Source organism: Mobula birostris, chromosome 19 (genome assembly GCF_030028105.1).
Source record: "Mobula birostris isolate sMobBir1 chromosome 19, sMobBir1.hap1, whole genome shotgun sequence".
In the NCBI taxonomy this organism is placed as follows: domain Eukaryota; kingdom Metazoa; phylum Chordata; class Chondrichthyes; order Myliobatiformes; family Myliobatidae; genus Mobula; species Mobula birostris.
This window is the reverse complement of record NC_092388.1, coordinates 64,026,952-64,052,976: the sequence shown is the minus strand read 5'-3', so window position 1 is coordinate 64,052,976 and position 26,025 is coordinate 64,026,952. Positions and strand designations below refer to the sequence as shown.

General features: G+C 39.7%; 1 protein-coding gene across 7 annotated transcripts in view; it reads left to right on the top strand.

The window, feature by feature from the left end:
- Positions 1-26,025, top strand: part of LOC140212656 (zinc finger protein 40-like) — a 272,216-nt gene that overhangs the window by 101,126 nt on the left and 145,065 nt on the right. For all 7 annotated transcript variants that reach the window (XM_072283743.1, XM_072283744.1, XM_072283746.1 and 4 more), the window contains one exon: positions 20,960-21,043. In XM_072283743.1, coding sequence (XP_072139844.1) covers positions 20,960-21,043 — 84 coding nt within the window. The remainder of the gene's footprint in view (positions 1-20,959; positions 21,044-26,025) is intronic.

Below are 26,025 nucleotides of genomic sequence, written 5' to 3'. Positions count from 1 at the left end.
TGATGGATAATTCCAAATCGAGAATGATGAATCATATGCTCAGTATGTTTGTTGTACATTACTCAAAATGCTGTTTTTTTGTCTTAATCTAAATTAGTTTTTAATTGCAACCCTAGTGGAAAATGAATGAGTTGGTCTCATTATGCTTTGGTATGTGAAGTTTACAACATCAAAGCTGCTTTTGTGATGTTATCACTATTCTTTCATTAATTTACTTGTTAATTTCCTTCCATTGTGTTGGTTTTTTGATATGGTTTCCCCTTATATCTTCTACCTTTCAACCACTCTCTGATTGTTAGATCTACCGCTCTCCTTTCAAAGTTGTTGAATTCAACTTGTAGGCTGATTCCATTTTGAAATGCTAGATTTCATTTTATTTTGACAGTTTAATTTATTTCTTATCTTCCTCCTAAGTTAGGCCAAGAAGTATACTAAACGATACTGCACTCTGCATCAAAACAGCAGGTTGCAGATCTTTTGTGAGAGCTAGAAAGGAGAGAAAATAAAGCTTGTTATATTGGAGAAACAATGGGGAGGGAAGGTTGTCTTTGATAGGGTCAAGCCAGAGTGACCATGGGAAGTTTCTGTGCTTAGAGTTATCTGGTATATGAGTGAATGGGAGCAGTTAGGGAGTGAGAACACAGATAAAAGAATATGCACAAGACAAAGTAGGAGTTGTGAAATGGAGAATAGTAAGGTATCTGGAGATATTAGGAGTTGGATACTGCAGTTGTTCAAGACATTGGTGAAACTACACTTGGAGTATTGTGTACACTTTTGGTCACTTATCAAGGTGTATAAAATTGTGAGAGGCATAGACAGAGTGAATGCACGTGGCAGTTTTCTAGGGTAAGAGGAACAAAATCTAAAGGATATAGGTTTAAGGCAAGATGTAAAAGATTTAAAAGGATCTGTGAGGCAACTTCAACACACAAAGGTGATGCGTATATGGAACAAGCTGTTAATGGGCCTATTTCTGTATTACTCTGTGACTCTATCACATATGGATGACTGATACAGATAGAAAAATCAGTTACCTGAAGTTAAATAACTCAACTGGTAGCAGTACAGTGTGGACTCGGTATTGAATCCTACAAGTTCAAGTATCTTAATTTGCAAACTTGAGATGTGCAGCAATGTTCATCTTTGGAGAGCAGTGGTTTCCTCTGTGGTGTCCTTCCATGAACACCATTCTTGTTCAACGTTATTCTTATAGTGTACACATGAACAGAGGCTTTAGAAAGTTCTAGAGATTTCTGCAAGTCTTTTGCTGTTACTCTTGGGTTCTTTTTTGTCTCCTTCAGCATTGCATGTTGTGCTCTTGGTGTGCTCTTTGCAGGATGCCCACAACAGTACCGAATTTCCTCCATTTGTAGACAATTTCTCTTACTGTAGACTGATGAATGCTCAAGTCTTCAGTAATGCTTTTGTAGCCTCTTCCAGCTTCATGCATCCCTACAATTCTTCTAATAAGGTCATCTGAAAGTGGCTTTGATTGAGGCATGGTGCGCATAAACAGATGTTTCTTGGGAAGAGCAGGCTCTGTCAGTAACTTTACTTTGTGTGTCTTTTTATAGGGCAGGGCGCCTCTACAACGCATAGCTACAATCTCATCTCATTGATTGGAACACCTGAATCCAAATAGCTTTTGTGGAAGGCATTATCCCAGAGGCTCACATACATTTTTGAACCTTGACGGTGATTGTTTAAACGGTGTACTCAGTATTGATGAGAAGTACAATTGTTTGTGTGTTTTTAATTTAGGCAGATTGTGTTTGTTTATTATTGTGAATTAGATGAAGATCAGACCACATTTTATGAGTGATTAATGAAGAAAATCAAGTAATTGCAAAGGGTTCACAGACTTTTTCTTGTGACTGTATGTCATGATCCGTTGGAAGGCATGGAAAATAAAAATGTGACAATAAAAAGCAATACCAATAATCAATTTTCTCCCACTTTATTAGCTTTTCTGCTGTTTCTTGGAAAAATTCCTGATCCTGTGCTCTATCACTAGCACTTGCCCCTTTGTAGAATCTAATTTTCAATTCAGTATTTTACATAACTTCTTTAGTTAACCACTTCATTTTCTCTTGAAATACAAATGTGTCAGTTATTAAAATTTGCAGCACATCAAGGCCATCTTAAAAAAAAGCAACCAACAAGGAGGATTTATTTCTAGAGGACTGGATTTGGAAGTTTGAAAACATTTCTCAAGTTACATTGGGCTTGGTAAGACCACACCTTGAGCATTGTACAGTGCCCTGAAAAAGTCTTCAGCCCCCACAACAATTTTCACATTTCACTGTCTCATTTTCTAAATTTAAAATATATTGAAGTAGGCTTTTATTTTTGAGCTAATCTACAAAACATTGTGCATCATGTCAAATCGAAAGAAAAAATCCAAAATCTGTCAACAGTATACTGAAAATTAAAAAAACAAAATTGTGAGGCTGAAAAAGTATTCATCCCCTTTGTAATTACTCTACTAACTTTCTTTGGGTGCAATAATCTATATTACCTAATCAATTCACTCAATTTGTTGATATAGAAAATTGGAGGATCACCTGTTTTCAATGAATTCATAAGAACTAATATCCCTTCTCTCTGTAAAGTGCAACAGCCCAAACACACAATGAAGACAAAAGAGCTTTCAAGACAAGTCAGGGAAATCAGAATTGGTTTTAATATCACTGGCATATGTTCTGAAATGTGTTAACTTTCGGCAGCAGTACAATGCAATCCATGATAATAGAGAGAAGAAGAAAACTGTGAATTACCGTAAGTATAACTGTGTGTGTGTGTGTGTGTGTGTGTGTGTATTAATTAAGTAGTGGAAAGGTATAGGAAATAAACAAAAGTAGTGAGATAGTGTTCAATGTTGATTCAGAAATTAGATGGCAGAGGAGAAGAAGCTGTTCTTGAATTATTCAGTGTGTGCCTTCAAGCTTCTGTACCTCCTTCCTGATGGTAGCAATGAGAAGAGGGTGGAAGTCCTTAATGATGGACACTACCTTTCTGAGGCAACAGTCCTTGAGAGTGACCTGGATAATAGAGAAGCACAAAGTTGGGGAAGTATACAAGCCCATCTCAGAGACACTGAACATACCTCAGAGCTCAGTGCGGTCCAACATGAAAGTGGAAAATATGAAACCATAGCCACACTGCCTGGGTCAGGCCGTCCTTCTAAATTTAGTTACCGGAGAAGAATGGCACTTGAAAGAGAAGCTAGTGTGACAGCAACAGTCATTCTGAGTGAGCTGCAGAAGCAGTGGGTGAAAGTGGAGATGAAGTCAGAAAAACGTATTCTCGCCTGTAAGGACTTTGCAAGGCGTCACTTAGGAGATACTGTAAAGATGTGCAAGAGGTCTTGTGGTCAGATGAGACTCAAGTGAAACTTCTTGGCTTAACACTGCATATCAGCCAGGTAACACCATCCCTACTGTAAAGTATGGTACAGGTAGCATCAAGCTATAATGATGCTTTTCTGCAACAGGAACTGGAAAGCTGGTCAGGACTGATGGGAAGATGAGTGTTGCTAAATACAGAGAGATCATGGATTAAAAACCTGCTAGCCTCTGCCAAAAAGTTTAAACTGGGGGTTAGTTCATCTTGCAGCAGGACAACTGCCCAAAGCACACAGCCAGAGCGACTTCAAATGAAGAAAATTGATGTCCTTCAGTGGCCCAGTCAGAGTCCTGACCTTAAGCTGATTGATCATCTCTGGGAAGACCTTCAAGAATGCCGTCCACTACTGCTCCTCAACTAACCTGGCACAGCTTGATCAATTTTGCAAGGCGGAGTGGGCAAATCTTGCTCCTTCACATTATATGCAAAGCTAATAGAGACTTCTTCAAAAAGATTACTGGCTATAATAGACGCAGGAAGTCATTCAACTAAGTACTCAGCAAATAGGGATGAATACTTTTGAACTGACTTTTCAGTTTTTGAATTCCTAGTTTTTTGGGCTCTACTGTGAAAAAACAGCATGTGATTTACAAATAAAAATACTCAGTTAAATTGATCAAAATCCCTGGTTGTACGACTTATTTATGTGAACAAAGGGTTGTGGGCTGAATACTTTAATAGGCACTGTATATAGTACTGGCTGCTTGTTTAAGGAAAGAAGTTAATGTCTTGGAAGCAGCTTCTAGAAGGTTTACTTATTTAGTACCTGGTGTGGCCAATTTATATAATAAGAAAAGGTTGGATGGGCTTAGGTTGTATCCACTACACTTCAGAAGGAAGAAAGAGAGTTTTCATTGAATGTATAAAATGTAGAGGCTATTAAAATTAGTAACAATTGTTTAAAAATAAGGAGTTATCAATTTAAGGCAGATATGATGATTTTTTTCCCCTCAGAGCCTTTGAACTCTTCCACAAAACAGGATCTTTGAATATTGAAAATGCTTTTTGGTATTAGTTTATTATTGCCTCATGTTCCAAGATGTAGTGAAAAGCTTGTCTTGAAAGCTCTTCATACAGATTAAATCATTACACAATGCATTGAGATAGATCATGTAATAATGATGCAGACTTTAGTGTAATAGCTAAAGAAAGTGCAGTGCAGGTAAGCAAAGTGCAAGATCATAATGAGGTAGACTGTGAGGTCAAGAGTCTATCTTATCATACAAAAGGTCCGTTCAAGACTTTGATAACAGCAGAATAAGACTCCCCTTGGTACGTGCTTTCAGGTTTTTGTATCTTCGCCCTATAGCAAAAGGGAGGAGAGAGAAGAGAGAGAATAAGGCAGAAGTAGATAAACCTGTTTTGATCCTGGATTAGACCACACTTAAATGCACTGTTGTTATAAAAAGCACAGGCACTAGAGAGAGTGCAGTGAGTCTCAAATGAGAAATACGAGGTTATGTACACCAGAAAGGAATGAATCTCCCTTGAAGGGTAAAAAAAAAAGGCTGAAAGGTCTTTAAAATCATGAAGGCCTTTGACAGTGAGCATCGAACAGTATAGTGCAGTACAGGCCCTTTGACCCATAATGTTGTGCTGACCTTTTAACCTACATCAAGATCAATCGAAACCTTCCCTCCTGCATACAGGGTGTTTCTGTTTATGAAGAAGAACAAAACTAGAGGCTATTAATATAAGATGGTCCCTAAGCAGATGAGTTTCAGGGAAGCATGTGAGGATGAAGAAAGTAGAGAGTTACACTGAGAGACTTAGATGAGGAAGGATGAAAGAAGGTTGGAAAGAAACGTAAACACAGGGATGCTGAATAGTATGTTTTTTTTGTAGTACTTTCCATGTAGTCCCACAAACTCAGCTACAAACTTGAAAATGTTACCACTGATTCACAGTTGTGTTGAGAGGGAATAATTCAGTGGTGCTTCTATGGGGTCCTGATTTGGATCCCTTCTTATATTTTCTTTATGATTTGGAATGGAACATATAATTTTCATTTTTGCAAATATTGCCAAACTCGAGATATTGACAGTCATCAGAAGGATCTCAAGAGACTTGTGAAATGGATGACACATGAAGTTTAATAGTTTATGTAAATAAAATGTGAAGTGATTCACTTTAATGAGAAGGATGGAGAAAAAGTAAAATGTTAATTAGTATAATTTTAGAGTAGTTTAAAAAGACTGAGACCAAGTAAGTTTTGTATCCAAATCTTGAATGCAGCAGGATAAATTGGTAATTAGGAAAAATATCATGGCATTCTTCATTTTCTTAATTATGTGACAGGCTACTTTTATAATGTCAGTCTCAATGTTTCTAGGACAATTGTTAGTCCTGAAGTGGAAGATCTAGATCTTAAAAAGCTTGGATAGGATGTAGCTGAGTTTTACCAAAAAGGAGGTCCATGGATCAGGGATATTGCAGTCAGAAAAAAATTCAGCAGTGATAATTAGGGAATTTGATACTACAGGTCTTGTTCACAGGTGGCTTTGGAAAATGAATAAAAAACTTATCCCAGTTCAAATCTGTAACCAGAGAACTCAAGTTAAGGTGACTGGCAAAAGGTTCAGAAGTGACAAAGCATTTTTTAAATTATTTTTTTTTTTTGTTTGGAATCTACTGCCGAAAATGGTGGTGAAACAGACTCAGTGCTAACATTCAAAAGATGATTACATTTTAAGTGGAAATACACACAGGCTCATGGGAAAAGAGAGTTGGAGAGTGTGCTTAAATAGATTGCTCTACCAGACGGGGATGAGTAGACTTCTGTGGGTGTTGCATTCCATCATAACCATCAGCTGGCCTGGCAATTTCAATTAAGACTTGTGCAGTCGTGACCAAGTCAAGCAATAGAGCAAGAAATTTCCATTTTCTTTTGTGCCCCACTGCAGATAAAAATGATCAATGCAATGAAGTTTCTTTGATGGTAATTCCCAGGAAAGGCTCTTAAAATTAACTTCTTGAAGTTATTTTTAGTTTCATAAAGTTGGGTTTATTTTGAGCAGTGAACCAGGCATATTGATTAAAATAAGAGGCATTTCACTGTGAAAGTAACACATATAAAAGTTGCTGGTGAACGCAGCAGCCAGGCAGCATCTCTAGGAAGAGGTACAGTCGACGTTTTGGGCCGAGACCCTTCATGAGGACTGACTGAAAGAAGAGCTAGTAAGAGATTTGTTGTGAAAGTGCTCATTTCCAGCTATGTTAATTTAAATACACCCATTTATCACTCCTCGATAGACCAAATAATATTATAATGCATTTTTTAAATAATTCCTTTTCTGTTACATTGCATATCGAGGATTTTAGTTTTGTGATATCAAATGAAACCTGAGCAATTCAAAAGCCTCCAAACCCAATGACAAGGTTGTGGTCCTCTTCGAGAAGTGACCTATACACTCTGGATAATTTATCCAGAGTCATTTGAGTCATTGAGTCATATGGAGGACACAATTCCACACAACAGATGTAAGGATTGAACCTTGGCCTCTGGAGCTATGGGACAGCTGTGCTACTCACTGCACCACTGTGCCCCCCCCCCCCCATTGAAACCTACCAGATACTGACATGTTTGGATAGAGTGGATATGGAGAAGGTGTTCCATTAGTAGGAGAATTTAAGATCTGAGAGCGTAGCCTCAGAATAAAGGTATTTCCCTTTAACTGAGATAAGGTGGAATTTTTTTTTCAACCGGGTTGGTGATTGTGGGATTCATTGCCATAGGGGGCTGTGGAGGCTAAGTCATTGGGTATATTCAAGACAGAGAAGGATGGGTTCTTGATTAGTAAGGGGTTAAGGGTTACAGGGAGAAGGTGAGAGATTGGGGTTGAAAAAAATCCGCCATGATTGAATGGCAAACCAAAGTCAATGGGTTGAATGAAGTCAAGGGGACCAATATCCTTTCAGGGAGGTTTGTTAGTGCTGTTGGTGAGGCTTTAAACTAGATTTCCAGGGGGATGGGAACCAGAGTGCCAGAGCTGACAGTGAGGCTGGGGTGAAAATAAATGATGTTTAAAGTTCAAGCAAAGCTGCAAATAGAAAGGTTGTGAGTGGTGGTAAAAATCTTCAGAGGTGTATGTATTACAATGCTAGGAGTATTGCAGGGAAGGCAGACGAGTTGAGGGCGTGGATTGACACGTGGAATTATGATGTTATAGCAATTAGTGAAACTTGGCTACAGGAGGGACAGAACTGACAGCTTAATACTCCAGGGTTCCGATGTTTCAGATGTGATAGAGGCATAAGAATGAAAGGTCGGGAGGTAGCATTGCTTGTCAGGGAAATTGTTACAGCAGTGCTCAGGAAGGACAGATTAGAGGGCTTGTCTACTGAGTCCTTATGGGTGGAGCTGAGAAACAGGAAAGGTAGGGCCATTTTAGTAGGATTGTATTATAGACCACCCAATAATCCGTGAGAATTGGAGGAGCAAATCTGCAGAGAGCTACCAGGCAACTGCAGGAAACATAAAGTTGTGGTGGTAGGGGATTTTAATTTTCCACATATAGATTGGGGCTCCCATAAAATGTGTTCAGGAAAGTTGGCTAAATCAATATATAGAGGTACCAACTAGAGGGGTTGCAATATTAGATCTCCTATTAGGAAATGAGTTAGAACAAGTGACGGGAGTGTGTGTAGGGGAGCACTTTGGTTCCAGTGATCATAACACCATCAGTTTCAACTTGATCATGGATAAAGATAGATCTCTAGGGTTGAGGTTCTAAACTGGAAGAAGGCTAAATTTGAAGAAATGAGAAAGGATTGGAACAGCGTGGATTGGGACAGGTTGTTCTCTGGCAAGGATGTGATCGGTAAGTGGGAAGCCTTCAAAGGGGAAAAAATTTTGAGAGTGCAGAGCTTGCATGTTCCTGTCAGGATTAAAGGCAAAGTGAATAGGAATAAGGAACCTTGGTTCTCAAGGGATATTGATAAAGTAGAAGAGAGAGTTGTATGACATGTATAGGAAACAGGGAGTAAATAAGGTGCTTGAAGAGTATAAAAAGTGCAAGAAAATACTTAAGAATGAAATCAGGAGGGCTAAAAGAAGTCATGAGGTTGCCTTGGCAGTCAAAGTGAAGGATAATCCAAAGAGCTTTTACAGGTATATTAAGAGTAAAAGGATTGTAAGGGATAAAATTGGTCCTCTTGAAGATCAGAGTGGTCGGCTATGTGTGGAACCAAAAGAAATGGGGGAGATCTTAAATGGTTTTTTTGTGTCTATTTATTAAAGAAACTGGCATGAAGTCTATGGAATTGAGGGAAACAAGTAATGAGATCATCGAAACTGTACAGATTGAAAAGGAGGAGGTGCTTGCTATTTTGAGGCAAATTAAAGTGGATAAACCCCCAGGACCTGACAGGGTATTCCCTCGAACCTTGATGGAGACTAGTGTTGAAATTGCAGGGGCCCTGGCAGATATATTTGAAATGTCAGTGTCTACGGGTGAGGTGCCGGAGGATTGGAGAATGGCTCATGTTGTTCCGTTGTTTAAAAAAGGATCGAAAAGTAATCCGGGAAATGATAGGCTGGTAAGTTTGACGTCGGTAGTGGGTAAGTTATTGGAGGGAGTACTAAGAGACAGAATCTACAAGCATTTAGATAGAGAAGGACTTATTAGGGAGAGTCAACATGGCTTTGTGCGTGGTAGGTCATGTTTGACCAATCTATTGGAGTTTTTCGAGGAGGTACCAGGAAAGTGGATGAAGGGAAGGCAGTGGGTGTTGCCTACCTGGACCTCAGTAAGGCCTTTGACAAGGTCCCCCATGGGAGGTTAGTTAGGAAAATTCAGTCGCTATGTATACATGGAGAGGTGGTAAATTGGATTAGACATTGGCTCAGTGGAAGAAGCCAAAGAGCAGTAGTAGAGGATTGCTTCTCAGAGTGGAGGCCTGTGACTAGTGGGGTGCCACAGGGATCAGTGCTGGGTCCATTGTTACTTGTCATCTATATCAATGATCTGGATGATAATGTGGTAAATTGGATCAGTGAATTTGCTGATGATACAAAGATTGGAGGTGTAGTGGACAGTGAGGAAGGTTTTCAAAGCTTGCAGAGGGACTTGGACCAGCTGGAAAAATGGGCTGAAAAATGGCAGATGGAGTTTAATACAGACAAGTGTGAGGTATTGCACTTTGGAAGGACAAACCAAGGTACAACAATGGTAAGGGACTGAGGAGTGCAGTAGAACAGAGGGATCTGGGAATACAGATACAAAATTCCCTAAAAGTGGCGTCACAGGTAGATAGGGTCGTAAAGAGAGCTTTTGGTACATTGGCCTTTATTAATCAAAGTATTGAGTATAAGAGCTGGAATGTTATGATGAGGTTGTATAAGGTATTGGTGAGGCCGAATCTGGAGTATTGTGTTCAGTTTTGGTCACCAAATTACAGGAAGGATATAAATAAGGTTGAAAGAGTGCAGAGAAGGTTTACAAGGAGTTGCCGGGACTTGAGAAACTCAGTTGCAGAGAAAGGTTGAATAGATTAGGACTTTATTCCCTGGAGCGTAAAAGAATGAGGGGAGATTTGATAGAGGTATATAAAATTATGATGGGTACAGATAGAGTGAATGCAAGCAGGCTTTTTCCACTGAGGCAAGGAGAGAAAAAAAACAGAGGACATGGGTTAAGGGTGAGGGGGGAAAGTTTAAAGGGATCATTAGGTGGGGCTTCTTCACACAGAGAGTGGTGGGAGTGTGGAATGAGCTGCTAGATGAGGTGGTAAATGCGGGTTCTTTTTTAACATTTAAGAATAAATTGGACAGATACATGGATGGGAGGTGTATGGAGGGATATGGTCCGTGTGCAGGTCATTGGGACTAGGCAGAAAATGGTTCAGCACAGCCAAGAAGGGCCAAAAGGCCTGTTTCTGTGCTGTAGTTTTTCTATGGTTTCTAATTCGGTTCCTAAAACTTATGGTCCTTTGGTTAGGAGAGGGGTGTTTAAAGATATCTAAGCTAATTTAGTCAAATGATGAAGAAAAAAAAAGTTTTACTCATTTGAAGCTCATTTAAATCTAAATCTAAAATGCTTATTAGCCAGGTAACATGTCTACTAGCCAGGTTAATAAACAATTAACAGCAGTTCCAGTCAGTCTTGCCTGTGCCGTGCCTGGATTCAGGCTGGTATCTCATTTTAAAATATATATATATATGATTCTTTTTTATTATGTTTAGAAATTGGCTGCTTCTACTGTGAGTGACCTCGGCAAAGAATGGTCTGAGTTTTTTTTAAATGTGCATTCTATTGAAGTTAGTAGCTAATGAGGAATAGGTTTTATTGATGCAGTAGTTCTGTGAACTTGTCTATCAATCTGAAAAAAAAAGTTTTAAACTCCCTTGAATTTGCTATAATTAACCAATTTTCTGCATGAAAACTTAATTGGCCACTCAAAGAGGTATTTAATTAATTAAACAGACACTGTATCCTAGGGGAACTTTTTTATGGCCTTTGTTGATTGTTTGAATCTGCTAAATAACAGGATATACTGAAATCCTCTGATACTTGTACTTTGCATCCGGAACACATAGAGAGCATGTACTGTAATTGTTTTGCTAAAGAACAAACCTTATTAATGGTATTTTTCCTGTCTGTCTGCAAAATATTTTTTTCCAACCTCGAGGAATCTGAGAATCATCTATTATATTAAAATTATTTCCTTTATTTCTTACCACCAGTAACACCATATGTTACTATCAATATTTTGTTGTAATAAGAAATCTTGAATGAGAGATTGGGCTCATTTGCTTTTTCCTGCACTAAGATTCCTAACTAGCACTTCAGACATGCAGGCTAGTGATATTAATAATACCAGACACCTCGAAAATGTCATTCATGTACAGACATTAATGTCCATCAGAACTGTACTGTTCTGTCAATGAGGCTATGTCAAAATGATAGCTTTCTTGAGCAGCATGTTAGTGAACCTACAAGGGAAAATGCTATCTTCAATCCAGTCCTGTGCAATGAGACAGTTAAGATTAACAATCTTGAAGTCGGGGATCTGCTTGGAAAGAGTGATCATAGTATGATTGATTTTTGCATACAGGATAAATTAGTTAGATCTAAAACTAGTGTATTATGCTTGAACAAGGGAGATGACAGCAGGGTGAGGGAGGAGTTGGCTAATGTGGATCGGGAGCACAGGCTATTTGGTAGGACAGTTGAGGAACAGTGGGAATACTTTCAGAAATTTTTCACAGTGCTCAACAAAAGTATATTCCAGTCAAAAGTAAGGACAGTAAGTGTGGGGAGAGCCAGCCTTGGATAACTAAGGAAATAAAAGGTAGTATCAAATTAAAAGCTCGTGTACAAAGTCGCAAAGAGTAGTGGGAGACTGGAGGATTGGGAAAACTTTAAAAAGCAACAAAGAAGAGCTAAACAAGAAATAAGGAAAGGGAAGATGGAAGTAAATTAGCACAAAATATGAAAACAGATAGCAAAAGTTTTTATAAATATATAAAGTAGAAGAGGGTGACTAAAGTCAACGTAGGTCCCTTGGAAGATGAGAAGGGGAAATTAATATTGGGTGATAAGGAAATGGCTGAGGCATTGAAAAACTATTTTGTGTCGGTCTTCACGGTGGAGAGCACATCTAATATGCCAAAGAATGGTGTTATGGACGAAATGGGAGGTGAGGACCTCGATAAAATCACTGTCACTAAAGAGAAAGTGATGAGCAAACTAGAGGGCCTGAAGGTAGATAAGTCCCCTGGTCCTGATAGGATGCATCCCAGGGTGCTGAGGGAATTGGCAGAGTTTATAGTAGATGCGTTGGTAATCATTTACCAAAATTCTCCAGACTCTGGGCAGGTCCCGGCAGATTGGAAGACAGCAAATGTCACGCCACTTTTTTAAAAAGTATGTAGGCAAAAGACAGGCAACTATAGGCCAGTTAGCTTGACATCTGTAGTCGGGAAAATGCTTGAAGCTGTCATTAAGGAAGAAATAGCAAAACATTTAGAAAGGAGTGGTTCCATTAGACAGACGCAGCATGGATTCACAAATGGCAGGTCCTGTTTGACAAACTTACTGGAGTTCTTTGAGGACATAATGAGTGCAGTGGATAGATGGGAACAGGTGGATGTTATATACTTGGATTTCCAGAAGGCATTCGATAAGATGCCGCACATGAGACTTATAAATAAGATACAGATGCATGGATTCGGAGGAAGTGTATTGGCATGGATAGTGGACTGGTTAACCAATAGAAGGCAGGGAGTTTGTATAAATGGGTGTTTCTCCAGTTGGCAGTCTGTGGTGAGTGGAGTGCCTCAGGGCTTGGTGCTGGGCGCACAGCTGTTTACCATTTACATTGATGATTTGGAAGAGGGGACTGAGTGTAGTGTAGCAAAATTTGCTAATGACACTAAACTGAGTGGAGAAGCAAATTGTACAGAGGATGTGGAGAGTCTGCAGAGGGAAACAGATAGGTTAAGTGAGTGGGCCAAGGTCTGGCAGATGGAATACAACATTGGTAAATGTGAGATCATCCACTTTGGAAGGAATAATAGAAGAGCAGATTATTATTTAAATGGTGAAAGATTGCAGCATGCTGTTGTGCAGAGGGACTTGGGAGTGCTTGTGCACGAATTGCAAAAGGTTGGCTTGCAGGTACAACAGGTTATTAAGAAGGCAAACAGAATGTTGGCCTTCATTGCTAGAGAAATTGAATTCAAGAGCAGAGAGGTCATGCTGCAACTATACAGGGTGCTGGTGAGACCGCACCTGGAGTACTGTGTGCAGTTCTGGTCTCCATACTTGAGGAAGGATATATTGGCTTTGGAGGCACTGCAGAGGAGGTTCACCAGGTTGATTCCAGAGATGAAGGGGTTAACCTATGAGAAGAGATTGAGTCGCCTGGGACTATGCTCTCTGGAATTCAGAAGAATGAGAGGGAATCTTATAGAAACATACAAAAGTTTGAAAGGGATAGATAAGTAGAAGTAGGAAGGTTGTTTCATTTGGTAGGTGAGACTAGAACTAGGGGACATTGCCTCAAGATTCAGGGGAGAAGGACGGAGATGAGGAGAAACTGTTTTTCTGAGAGAGTGGGGAATCTGTGGAATTCTCTGCCCAGGGAAGCAGTTGATGCTTCTTCACTAAATATATTTAAGATACAGTCAGATAGATTTTTACATAGTAGGGAATTAAGGGTTATGGGGAAAAGGCAGGTAGATGAAGCGTAGTTTACAGACAGATCAGCCATGATCTTATTGAATGGCAGGGCAGGCTCGATGGGCTGGATGGCCTACTCCTGCTCTTATTTCTTATGTTCTTAAGTAAAGAGCAAATTATGTATGCACACTGATGAATATTAAGTAACTGCTGGTATAAAATAAAGAACCATCTCCAATCAGTAAGTATTGAGAGACTTACCTGCATAGCCAGGATTCAACTATAACAATATATGGCAAGCCTCTGCATTACTCCGGTGAAGTTTATTGAATTGGGGGGGGGCAGGCTCGATGGGCCAGATGGCCTACTCCTGCTCCTACTTCTTATATTCTTAAAATCTTGGAAGTCCCAAACTTTCCCATGTGTACAGCTGTTCAATGTGTCAATTAATCATTAACTTTGAGGTCAACTAAAAACAGCCAATGTCAACCACCTAAAAGATAGCTACATTCTGGGAACAATTTTTAAACTCTATATCTCGCTTCATGGATACAGCCATGTGTATTTACAGCATTTCCTGGTTTTATTTTGGATGTTCATCATTCTGGGGTTTATGCTGTTTGCTGCCTGGGTAAAGGGTAAATCCACAGGAACTATTGACAAATAATACAGACAGGTCTCTGTAAGCATAGCTCCCACTACACACACAAAATCTCTGAATCATGGCTGAAGGATGGTTGTTGTTGGGAACTGAATGTCCAAGGTTACACGTTATATCGGAGGGATAGGAAGGTAAGCAGAGGGGTGGTGTGGCTCTACTGGTATGGAATGGCATCAAATCAGTAGAAAGATGTGATATAGGATCGGAAAATGTTGAATTGTGGGTTGAGTAGAGAAACTGCAAGGGTAAAAGGACGTTGATGGCATTTATTACACAGGCCTCCCAACATTGGTCAGAACAAAGGCGAGTCAGAAGGGCAATGTTATGGTAGTCATGGGTTGATAGGGAAAATCAGGTTGGTAATGGATCTCAAGAGAGTCGGTTTATTGAATGCCTAAGAGATAGCTGTTTAAAGCAGTTTGTTGTTGAGCCTACTAGGGGATCAGCTATACTGGATTGGGTGTTAGGCAATGAACCAGTGGCGATTAGGGAGCTTAAGGTAAAAGAACCCTTGGGAACCAGTGATCACAATATGATTGAGTTCAACTTGAAATTTGATAGGGAGAAATTAAAGTATGATCTTGCAGTATTTCAGTGGAGTAAGGGAAATTACAGTGGTATGAGAGAGGAGCTGGCCAAAGTAAATTGGAAGGAGCTGCTGGCAGTGATGTCAGCAGAGCAGCAATGGCATGTGTTTCAGGGAAAAATGACATATGTATTTCAAAAATAAAGAAATACTGAAATGGTCAAATAGTACAACTGCGGCAGACAAGGGAAGTCAAAACTATTGTAAAAGCAAAAGAAAGGGCATACAACAAAGCAAAAAGTAGTGGGAAGATAGAGGGTGGGGAAAATTCTAAAAACCTACAGAAAGCAAACAAAAAAAAATCATTAGAAGGGAAAAGATGACATATGAAAGCAAGCTAGCAAATAATGTCAACGTGGATAGTAAGAATTTTTTCAAGTATGTTAAAAATAAAAGAGAAATGAGAGTGGACTGCCAGGACCGCTAGAAAATGAGGCAGGAGAAATAATAATGGGAGACAAGGAGATGGCAGATAAATTAAATGAGTATTTTGCATCTACCATAAGATAAAAAATGACCAGGAAGCTCAGCTGCTGCAAAATGATATTGATTCATTCTGTCAATAGGAGTCTCAATGGCAAATATCCTTCAACTCATCTAAATGTTATGCTATGCATGTCAGTCACAAAGTTAAACCAATCAACACGGCATATGACATGAATGGACAGATTCTTGAAACAGTCACCCACCACCCATATCTTGGTGTTGAAATTAGCAAGGATCTTAACTGGGCATGCCACATCAATCAGATTACAGCCAAAACAGATAAATGCTGGGTATCCTGAGAAGAAGCCTCCACTCATGTAGTAAAACCGTCAAGGACATGGCATATAAAACACTTGTCCGTCCAAAGCTTGAGTATTGTGCGGCCATGTGGGATCCCCATCAAGCTAACAATAAGAAGTCCATCGAAAAAATCCAACTCCGTGTTGCTCGCTTTGTGTTAAACGATTACAGCAGCAAATCCAGTGTCACCAACATGCTCTCTAACCTTCAGTGGGAACCACTTGAAAACCAATGTATTAAACTACGGTTAATTTTCATTTTCAAAGAAGTTCACAACATCACTCCATCAAACATCCAAATTCTTCACAGGGTCGTTTCAACTCAACAGCAAACTGGACCTCACATATTGGAAACTCCTTCATTCAATAAGATTTGCTACCAGTACTCCCTCTACCCAAGATCAACATGAGAGTGGAATCTTCTGCCGCTAGACCTGCACAGTATTTCTGACATTAATATTTTTAAAGATAGACAAGATCAGGGGATCTAGTCAAAAAAGCTTACTTTACAATTTAATTCCCATGCTGTTCACACCAACTGCATGTTATAACAGCCGTCCGGCAGTGCTTGTGGAGTACGAAGCCGAAGCATCATTCTTCACTAGCAGTATGCCAGATGTTGTAGTGTGTGAAGGAAGAGAAGTGGGTGCAGTTTCCAGAGGACTGGAAAATTGCAAATGTCACTCCGCTCTTTAAGAAAGGAGGAAGGCAACAGAAAGGAAATTATAGACCAGTTAGCCTGACCTCAGTGGTTGGGAAGATGTTAGAGTCAATCGTTAAGGATGAGGTTATGGAGTACTTGGCGACACAGGACAAGATAGTACAAAGTCAGCATGGTTTGCTTCAGGGAAAATTCTGCTTGAGGAACCTGTTGGAATTCTTTGAGGAGATTACAAGTAGGATAGATAAAGGGGATGCAGTGGATGTTGTATATTTGGACTTTCAGAAGGCCTTTGATAACGTGTCACACATAAGGGTGCTTACCAGGTTAAGAGCCCACAGTATTACAGGCAAGTTACTGACACGGTTAGAGCATTTGCTGATTGGGAGAAGGTAGAGAGTGAGAATAAAAGGATCCTTTTCTGGTTGGCTGCCAGTGACTAGTGGTGTTATGCAGGAGTTGGTGTTGGGACCGCTTCTTTTTATGCTATGTATAAATGATTTAGATGATGAAATAGATGGCTTTGTTGCCAAGTTTGCAGATGAATGGAAGATTCGTGGAGAGGCAGGTCATGTTGAGGAAACAGGTAGGATGCAGGAGAACTTAGACAGGTTAGGAGAATGGGCAAGAAAGTGGTAAATGAAATACAATGTTGGAAAATGCATGGTCATACACTTTGGTAGTAGAAATAAATGCGTGGACAATTTTCTCAATGGGGAGAAAATCCAGGAATCTCAGATGCAGAGGGAATTGGGAGTCTTTGTACAGAACACCCTGAAGGTTAACTTGCAGGCTGAGTCAGTGGTGAGGAAGGCAAATGCCACATTGGCATTCATTTTAAGAAGTGTAGAATACAAGAGGAAGAATGTGATGCTGAGGATTTTTAAGGTACTGGTGAGACCTCACGTTGAGTATTGTGAACAGTTTTGTGCCCCTCATCTTAGAAAAGGTGTCCTGGCATTGGAGTGGGTCCAGAGAAGGTTGACAAGGATGATTCCAGAATGAAAGGATGATCATACCAGGAACGTTTGATGGCTCTGGGTCTGTACTCACTGGAATTCAGAAAGATGAAGGGGAATCTCATTGAAACCTTTCGAATGTTGGAAGGCCTAGACAGAGTACATGCGGAAAGGACGTTTCCCATGGTAGGAGAGTCTAGGACAAGAGGGCACAGCCTCTGGATAGAGGGGCGCCCTTTCAAAATAGAGATGCAGTGAAATTTCTTTAGCCAAAGGGTCGTGAATTTGTGGAATTTGTTGCCACATTTATCTGTGGAAGCCAAGTCGCTGGGTGCATTTAAGGCAGAGATCGATAGGTTCTTAATTGGTCATGGCATCAAAGGTTATGGGGAGAAAGTTGCGAACTGGTGTTGAGGAGGAGAACGAAAAAGGATCAACCGTGATTGAATGGCGGAGCAGACTCGATGAGCCGGATGGCCTAATTCTACTTCGATGTCATATGGTCTTATGTAAATAGGAAAAGACTGGTAAAAGCAAATGTAGGTCCCCTGCAGACAGAAACAGGTGAATTGATTATGGGGAGCAAGGACATGGCAGACCAATTGAATAATTACTTTGGTTCTGTCTTCACTAAGGAGGACATAAATAATCTTCCGGAAATAGTAGGGGACAGAGGGTCCAGTGAGATGGAGGAACTGAGCGCAATACATGTTAGTAGGGAAGTGGTGTTAGGTAAATTGAAGGGATTGAAGGCAGATAAATCCCCAGGGCCAGATGGTCTGCATCCCAGGGTGCTTAAGGAAGTAGCCCAAGAAATAGTGGATGCATTAGTGATAAATTTTCAAAACTCGTTAGATTCTGGACTAGTTCCTGAGGATTGGAGGGTGGCTAATGTAACTCCACTTTTTAAAAAAGGAGGGAGAGAGAAACCGGGGAATTATAGACCGGTTAGCCTAACGTCGGTGGTGGGGAAACTGCTGGAGTCAGTTATCAAGGATGTGATAACAGCACATTTGGGAAGCGGTGAAATGATCGGACAAAGTCAGCATGGATTTGTGAAAGGAAAATCATGTCTGACGAATCTCATAGAATTTTTTGAGGATGTAACTAGTAGAGTGGATAGGGGAGAACCAGTGGATGTGGTATATTTGGATTTTCAGAAGGCTTTTGACAAGGTCCCACACAGGAGATTAGTGTGCAAATTTAAAGCACACGGTATTGGGGGTAAGGTATTGGTGTGGGTGGAGAGTTGGTTAGCAGACAGGAAGCAAAGAGTGGGAATAAACGGGACCTTTTCAGAATGGCAGGCCGTGACTAGTGGGGTACCGCAAGGCTCAGTGCTGGGACCCCAGTTGTTTACAATATATATTAATGACTTGGATGAGGGAATTAAATGCAGCATCTTCAAGTTTGCGGATGACACGAAGCTGGGTGGCAGTGTTAGCTGTGAGGAGGATGGTAAGAGGATGCAGGGTGACTTGGATAGGTTGGGTGAGTGGGCAAATTCATGGCAGATGCAATTTAATGTGGATAAATGTGAAGTTATCCACTTTGGTGGCAAAAATAGGAAAACAGATTATTATCTGAATGGTGGCCGATTAGGAAAAGGGGAGGTGCAACGAGACCTGGGTGTCATTATACACCAGTCATTGAAAGTGGGCATGCAAGTACAGCAGGCGGTGAAAAAGGCGAATGGTATGCTGGCATCTATAGCAAGAGGATTTGAGTACAGGAGCAGGGAGGTACTACTGCAGTTGTACAAGGCCTTGGTGAGACCACACCTGGAGTATTGTGTGCAGTTTTGGTCCCCTAATCTGAGGAAAGACATCCTTGCCATAGAGGGAGTACAGAGAAGGTTCACCAGATTGATTCCTGGGATGGCAGGGCTTTCATATGAAGAAAGACTGGATGAACTGGGCTTGTACTCGTTGGAATTTAGAAGATTGAGGGGGGATCTGATTGAAACGTATAAGATCCTAAAGGGATTGGACAGGCTAGATGCAGGAAGATTGTTCCCGATGTTGGGGAAGTCCAGAACGAGGGGTCACGGTTTGAGGATAGAGGGGAAGCCTTTTAGGACCGAGATTAGGAAAAACTTCTTCACACAGAGAGTGGTGAATCTGTGGAGTTCTCTGCCACAGGAAACAGTTGAGGCCAGTTCATTGGCTATATTTAAGAGGGAGTTAGATATGGCCCTTGTGGCTACGGGGGTTAGCGGGTATGGAGAGAAGGCTGGGGCGGGGTTCTGAGTTGGATGATCAGCCATGATCATAATAAATGGCGCTGCAGGCTCGAAGGGCCGAATGGCCTACTCCTGCACCTATTTTCTATGTTTCTATGTTTCTATGTTCTAAATGGCATCTAATTATTAATCCAATAAATAACTATTTCACAAAATTGTGCAATGCAGCCTCAATAAATATATTTTAAAATATTCACATTTGAACAATATACAAGAGGCACAATAGCACACAATAACACACATTTTAATAAATTACACTCTTTTATCAGCCAAAACTGTTTATTTGTAATTAGCCCGACATCCCTCTGTAAATTTGTATTTGTAAATTTTGTGCGGTGTGGAGTATTTGAGTACCACTGTTGTAGATCTGGTGTGCAATGATGTATTATGTCAATAGTTGCAGCTGGATTTCTGGATTTCAAGGACAGTGTGCTAGACTGAGCATTGCAATGCTATATTGTATGACATTTGACTTGCAGGAATGGGTAAAGAGTAAGGGAAGTGATTTAATTGGAACCGAACTCTGAAGAACAGGCAAGACTTGATCACCGAATGAATTTCTATACTGCAGTGTTATATGAAAAGCACAAAAATAATTTGCATTTATGCAATAAAAGAAGTAAATGTCAGAATGTCTAGGCTGGTGCCCCTGACTGAAGCGTTGCAGGAGAACACGGAACATCGGGAGCAGTGGGTTAGCTGCTGGGGGTTGCGTGCCTGGAGAGCTGAGCTTTTTTGGTGCCGACTGTCCCAGCGCAGAGCTCAGAAAAAGCGATGCAACAGGCTTTTAACATCGTAAGTCAGCGAGTTGTTAGTTGTGTCTCTCTTCTTGCTTTGAAATGGGGACACCTCTTATTTTCCCTTATTAGGGAGAGAGAGAAAAAGAGAGAGCCTGTGGTATGTTGAATTATTGGGTAATGAGTAGTCTGGGGTACTGCAATTCTGTGTCATTATTAATGCTTTGCTTGAGCGCTCAGTGGAGGATACTGATGCTTTTTTGCTGATGGGAATGGGGGGTCGTTGCCTTGCTGAGAAAGAATTCCAGGATGTATATTGTATACGTTTCTCTGACATTAAATGAATCTGTTGAAACCTATTGAAAAACTCATTTCATTTCTATTTCCACAAATTCTGCCTGGTTTGCTCAGTTTATCCAGCAATTTCACTTTTATTTTAGATTTCCAGAAACCACAGTTTTTAGATTTGCAGTAATGCAGTGCCTTTCATGGCTTCTTGATATTCCAAAGTGGTTTCTGATATTACTAAAGTCAAATTATTGTTGAAGAGATCTATAAATCTACAGTTTTTACAATCTAGAGGAGATCTACAGTTTTTACCATGGTGCACGCATTGACTGCTCCAACCATTGGTGCTTTTACCGGATGAAATCTGAATGTTTATAGGAAAGAAAGTTATCATTTGGACTCTAGCTATGTTTTAGAATCTCTAGTTCTCTCTCTCACATCGTATTTTTGAAACATTCATTCTGTTTTATTGAAAATATTTATCAGCATTTACTTATTTTACTTTCAGACAAAATTCAAGAAGCACAAAAAGAATTGCAGGTTCCTGAAAGTGCTCACAAAAGCTTGGAAGTCACTGAAGGCACAAAAAAAGGTTGGTTTCAGTTCAATATATATACATTAAAGGAAGAATGGTAGTAATTCTTGCACTATTCATCTCCAGAATTTGAATACTGTATTCTTGGTTGCTGTCTGCTGATCTTATTTTTTGGTTAATGAACAGGAAAGCATTTTGTGACCATTTGGCAAAATTGAAGCATACTTGCTTAATTTACAAATGTGAAGATCTTCGTGGTTCATAGTGAATCCGCATGAGACATTTGTCAAGTTCATCAGCATCTGATGCTTCTGAAATTTTACATTGGCTATGATGGTGTAACATAAGGGGTAATACTAATTTCCAGGGGAATATGTTACATATGGACATTGATATGTGCCTGGTGTATATTAAGATTCCACTGTAATTTTAGCACATTTTAAGGTGTTACTTTCTGGCTAAATAATAGTATAAATTATTTAAAAAAGAATGGAAAGATGAAAGTAATATATTGAGTATCATATACATTTACCTCGGGTAAAAGGAACACATTCAATCAAAACAGAGAAATAAGTAATGTTTAATAAAAGCATTATAGAAAGGGCTGTGTGTCACAGATAACTCTCCTTCGTATACTGTAAGCACAAAGGCTGCAAGGAACAAACTGAGAAATGAGACACAGAATCTACTTGGAAAAGAATAAATGGTAACAATTACTGAGATCTGGCTGCAAGATGGTAAGGATTGGAAATTAATACTTAATAGTACATATTGCAGAAAGAATAGGAAAATTTGAAGCGGCTGAGGCATAACCTAAATGGAGTTAAGTATAAAGTAGCGATACACTATGTTCAGTAGTAGGAGAGAATTTCAGAATTGTGTAGTGATGTCCTGAATGCAGTTGTAAGGCAAAATGTATTTATGTGGGTACTAGACAAGTATGTAGAAAAGGCATTGTGATTTTGTGGAGAGTTTCACTTTGACATCAGTGGAATAAGCGGACAAGCTTATTGTCTGAAATGTAATAAATGTTTTGTTTTCGGAATAGTTTAGACAGTGGAGTTTTTTTATTTATTTAGTGATACGGCGTGGAAAAGGCCCTTCCGGCCCTTTGGGCCTTGTCATCCAGCAACTCTGCAACATCAATTAACCGTAACCTCATCACAGGACAATTTAAAATGACCAATTAATCTATCCAGTACTTATTTGGAAACTGGAGCACCTAGGGAAAACCCACATATTCCATGGGAAGGACAAACAGAGACTCCTTACACAACTGTGCCAGAATTGAACTTCGAACTCGGGTACTCTCTGAGGTGTTATGGCGTCATGTTAACCGCTACACTACTGTGGGACGTGTTTTAACTCTGACAATCTGTTATCTGACTGTTAGGAAATCCTGATGGTTTGACATCTGGTTAACTGAGTGCTGATTCCACTTTCCTGTTAGCTTACTGGGGTCCCCATTTCCCACATTCCCTTTGACTTACTGGGACCTCATTCTCACACACTCTTCAATATATTGCAGCACCAGTTACCACACTCCCCCTAACTCATCGGGCTTCAAGTCCCACACTCCCTTTGATATACTGGAGTTGCTCATTCTTTAACCTACTGGGGCTCTGGTTCCTGTGCTTCTTTTCATGCACTGGGCCCCCAGTAAAGATTTAAATATCTCTTCCAGTGCCCTAGCAATCCTCTTCTTTGTCTGGGATAAATCTCAACCATCTTAATGCTTACTGAGACATCTAATAACTCCACTTTTAATCTTAACAAGCTCAGGAATTTCACAGTCTCAACTAAGATTTCCAATTACAATGTCTTTCTCCTTAATGAATATAGCTGTACATATTCATTTAACATTCTACACATGTCCTCTGGCTCTTGGTCCCTAAAGGGGTCCACTGTTTCCCCGTTACCCTCTTACTTTTAATAAAGAAAAAAGCTTTGGGATGCTCTTTAATCTTCCTGCCAATAATACTTAATGGCCACTGTACTCTGTAAAAGTCTTAGGCACCCAGATTTTTTATATGGTTTCAGAAGGTATGGCTTCCACAGAGCCCTGATATCAACATTGAAGTTGTCTGGGATTACCTGGAGAGGTAGAAGCAAGCAGGACAGCCAAAGTCTGCAGAGGAACTATGGCAGGTTCTCCAAGATGCCTGGAACAAGCTGCCAGCTGATTTTCTTGAAAAACTGCATAATGGTGTGTAGCTAAGAGAATTGATGCAGTTTTAAAGGTCACACCAAATATTTTGATTTGATTTAGTATTTATTGTTTACTGTTTTTATAGTAATTTTTTGATACTTAGAAACTTTTCAATTCATTGTTTTTGAAAGCATCTTTGTTATACAGTTTTTTACATGTGCAAAAGACTCCTGCATAATACTGTATATCCTAATTTTTTTAAATATTCCTCCCTTCAGACTCTTAAAGGGTCTCAAGCAACACACATAAAAGTTGCTGGTGAACGCAGCAGGCCAGGCAGCATCTCTAGGAAGAGGTGCAGTCGACGTTTCAGGCCGAGACCCTTCGTCAGGACTAACGAAAGGGTCTCCTCTGTTTTCAGTGCTCTGTGCTAAATATTCCTTTTTCTGTTTATTTATTAAACCCTCAATAACCCTCAATAACCTTTGACATTCAGGATCCCCTGAACTTGCCATTCACCCTCAATATTGCTCTGAATTCTCACTATTTCATGAAATTTAAAGAAAACTGTGGATGTTGGAAATCCAAAATAAAAACAGAGAACGCTGGAAATACTCAGCAAGTTAAGTCACCTCTATGGAAGAGAAATAGAGTTAACATTTCATGTCAAAGATTTTTCTTCAGAACAGGGAAGGAGAATAAAGAAACTTGTTAAGCTACAGGAGAAGAGGAATGTCTCTGATAGGACCATGGAGATAAACTGTAAACATGATTATCTAATCAATGAATGAATGGGAGCAGTTAGAGAGTAAGAATATCGATAAACGACATTTATATTACAAAATGCAGAACAGGAAGATTGCTTTACAAGTCAGGCTGAGCATGTCCTCTGGTTGCCAAGAAGGGAAAAAAGTAAAAAGGAAAGAAAAAAATAACAAGCTGAGCTAATATCATAGATAAATGACTGATACAGACAGAGAAATCAAGTTACCTGAAGTAGAATTAAATATTAAGTCTGGAGAGTTACAAAGTGCCCAGACTGAAGATGAGATGTTGTTACGCTAGCTTTCATTGGGCCTCAGTACAACAGTGTAGAAGGCCACAGACTGATAGGTAGGAATGTGAGAGAGTAATGGCAAATAAAAGTGCCGAGTAACAAGAAGCTCAGGGTTTTCCCTGCAGATTGAACACAGGTTATCTAGTGATCATCTAGTCTACATCTAGCTTCTCTGATGCAGAAGAGACCACACTGTGAATGCTGAATGCAGGGCACTAGATTGGAAGAAGTTTATGCGAATCACTGTTTCTCCTGGAAAGTTTGTTTGGGTCTGGATATGATGGGAAGGAATAAGAAGAAGGGACAATTGTGGCATCACCTGCAGTTGCAGAGGAAGATGCCGCAAGAATGGGTGTGATTGGTAGAAATGGAAATTTGGACCAGGGAATCATGAAGGAGACTATCCCTGCATAATTCTGAAAGAGAAGGAGAGGGGAAAATTGTGGAATCTCTCCTTTACTCACAGTTTCTCTTATGTTCCTCTTATTTGCTCTGATGATGAGATTATCCATACTATTGCCTCTGAAATGTCTTCCTTCTTCTTGTTTCCCCTTCAACAATTATTAACAAAGCCATCAACTACATCTTATTCACTTCTCCTGCTTCCCCTCTCACCAACTCTCCATCAGGATCCTCACACCCTTGCATGTCATTTAACAGATAACACTTTGCAAGTTCTGCCACCTTCAAAGAGATCCTGCCATTAGACACTTCTTTCGTTCTCCTTCCCTATAAGCATTTTTCATGGACTATTCCTTTCATAACCCACTGGTACACTTTTCAGTTCCCATCAATCATCTGCCTTCATACAACCACAAGTAATGCATTCAGTGATGGCCACAACATCATACCTGGCAATTTATAATATTGCAACAAGATCATCCACCTTATTTCTTATCTCGTTTAACACTTAATTTGTTTGTACTTTTTCTTACTTGGTCAGTGATCATTGAAGTTGATTATTGGATTGGAGTCAAAATATTGTTTTAGGGTTGCAAGCAGGATATTGTTTTATGATTGTGATTGGACTTTTAGAATTGCAATCAAGATATTGTAGGATTGCAATGGAAATTTTATTGGATTGCAATTGAAATACTGTTTTAGGATTGCAATCGGGATATCGTTTCAGGATCACGATTGGACTTTTATTTTATGATTACAATTGACATATTGTAGGATTGCAGTCAAAATTTTATATACTTGCAGTCGGACCTTTGTAGGATTGCAGTCAAAACTTTATAGGATTGCAATCTATATATCATTGATCTGCAAATGACAGTTTTGCCTTACTGGATTGCAATCTAAATATGGGAAATTTCTTCGGTACTGTTTTGGTTTGTATGAATTTAATTTAATCATGATGCTAATTTCAGTGCTGGTTTGACTTATTTTCGGAATAGCAACATATGATACAGTTTTCCTTCACTCTTAGCCTTCCAATAGAAGGTGTATTGAAGCAAGAGCTATTGGATTTCTCGGAAGATTTGGAAAGTGAGGTCTTACCTTCTTTTAAATTTGTACGCCTAGTTTCCACTAGTCTGGGATTCTTCCAAGTCCTTAAATCTTCACAACAATCCTGCGACTGCACCAAAATTGTTAGATACTGATGTTTTGATCAAAGGTTCTTCTGAAATCAAGTAAGAGGCTTAAAACTTGTTGCTTATGATCATTTATTAAACACTAAAAGAACAAGAAAATCAGAGTAGTAAAAGCAGGGCGTAGTAGAAAGAGAAGACAGTAAAGAGGCCTTGGCAACATTGTTTAGCCTTCTTACACCAATTTGTTAATAGCAATAATTACCAGTCAAATTCAACTGTTTGAACTTACTAATAA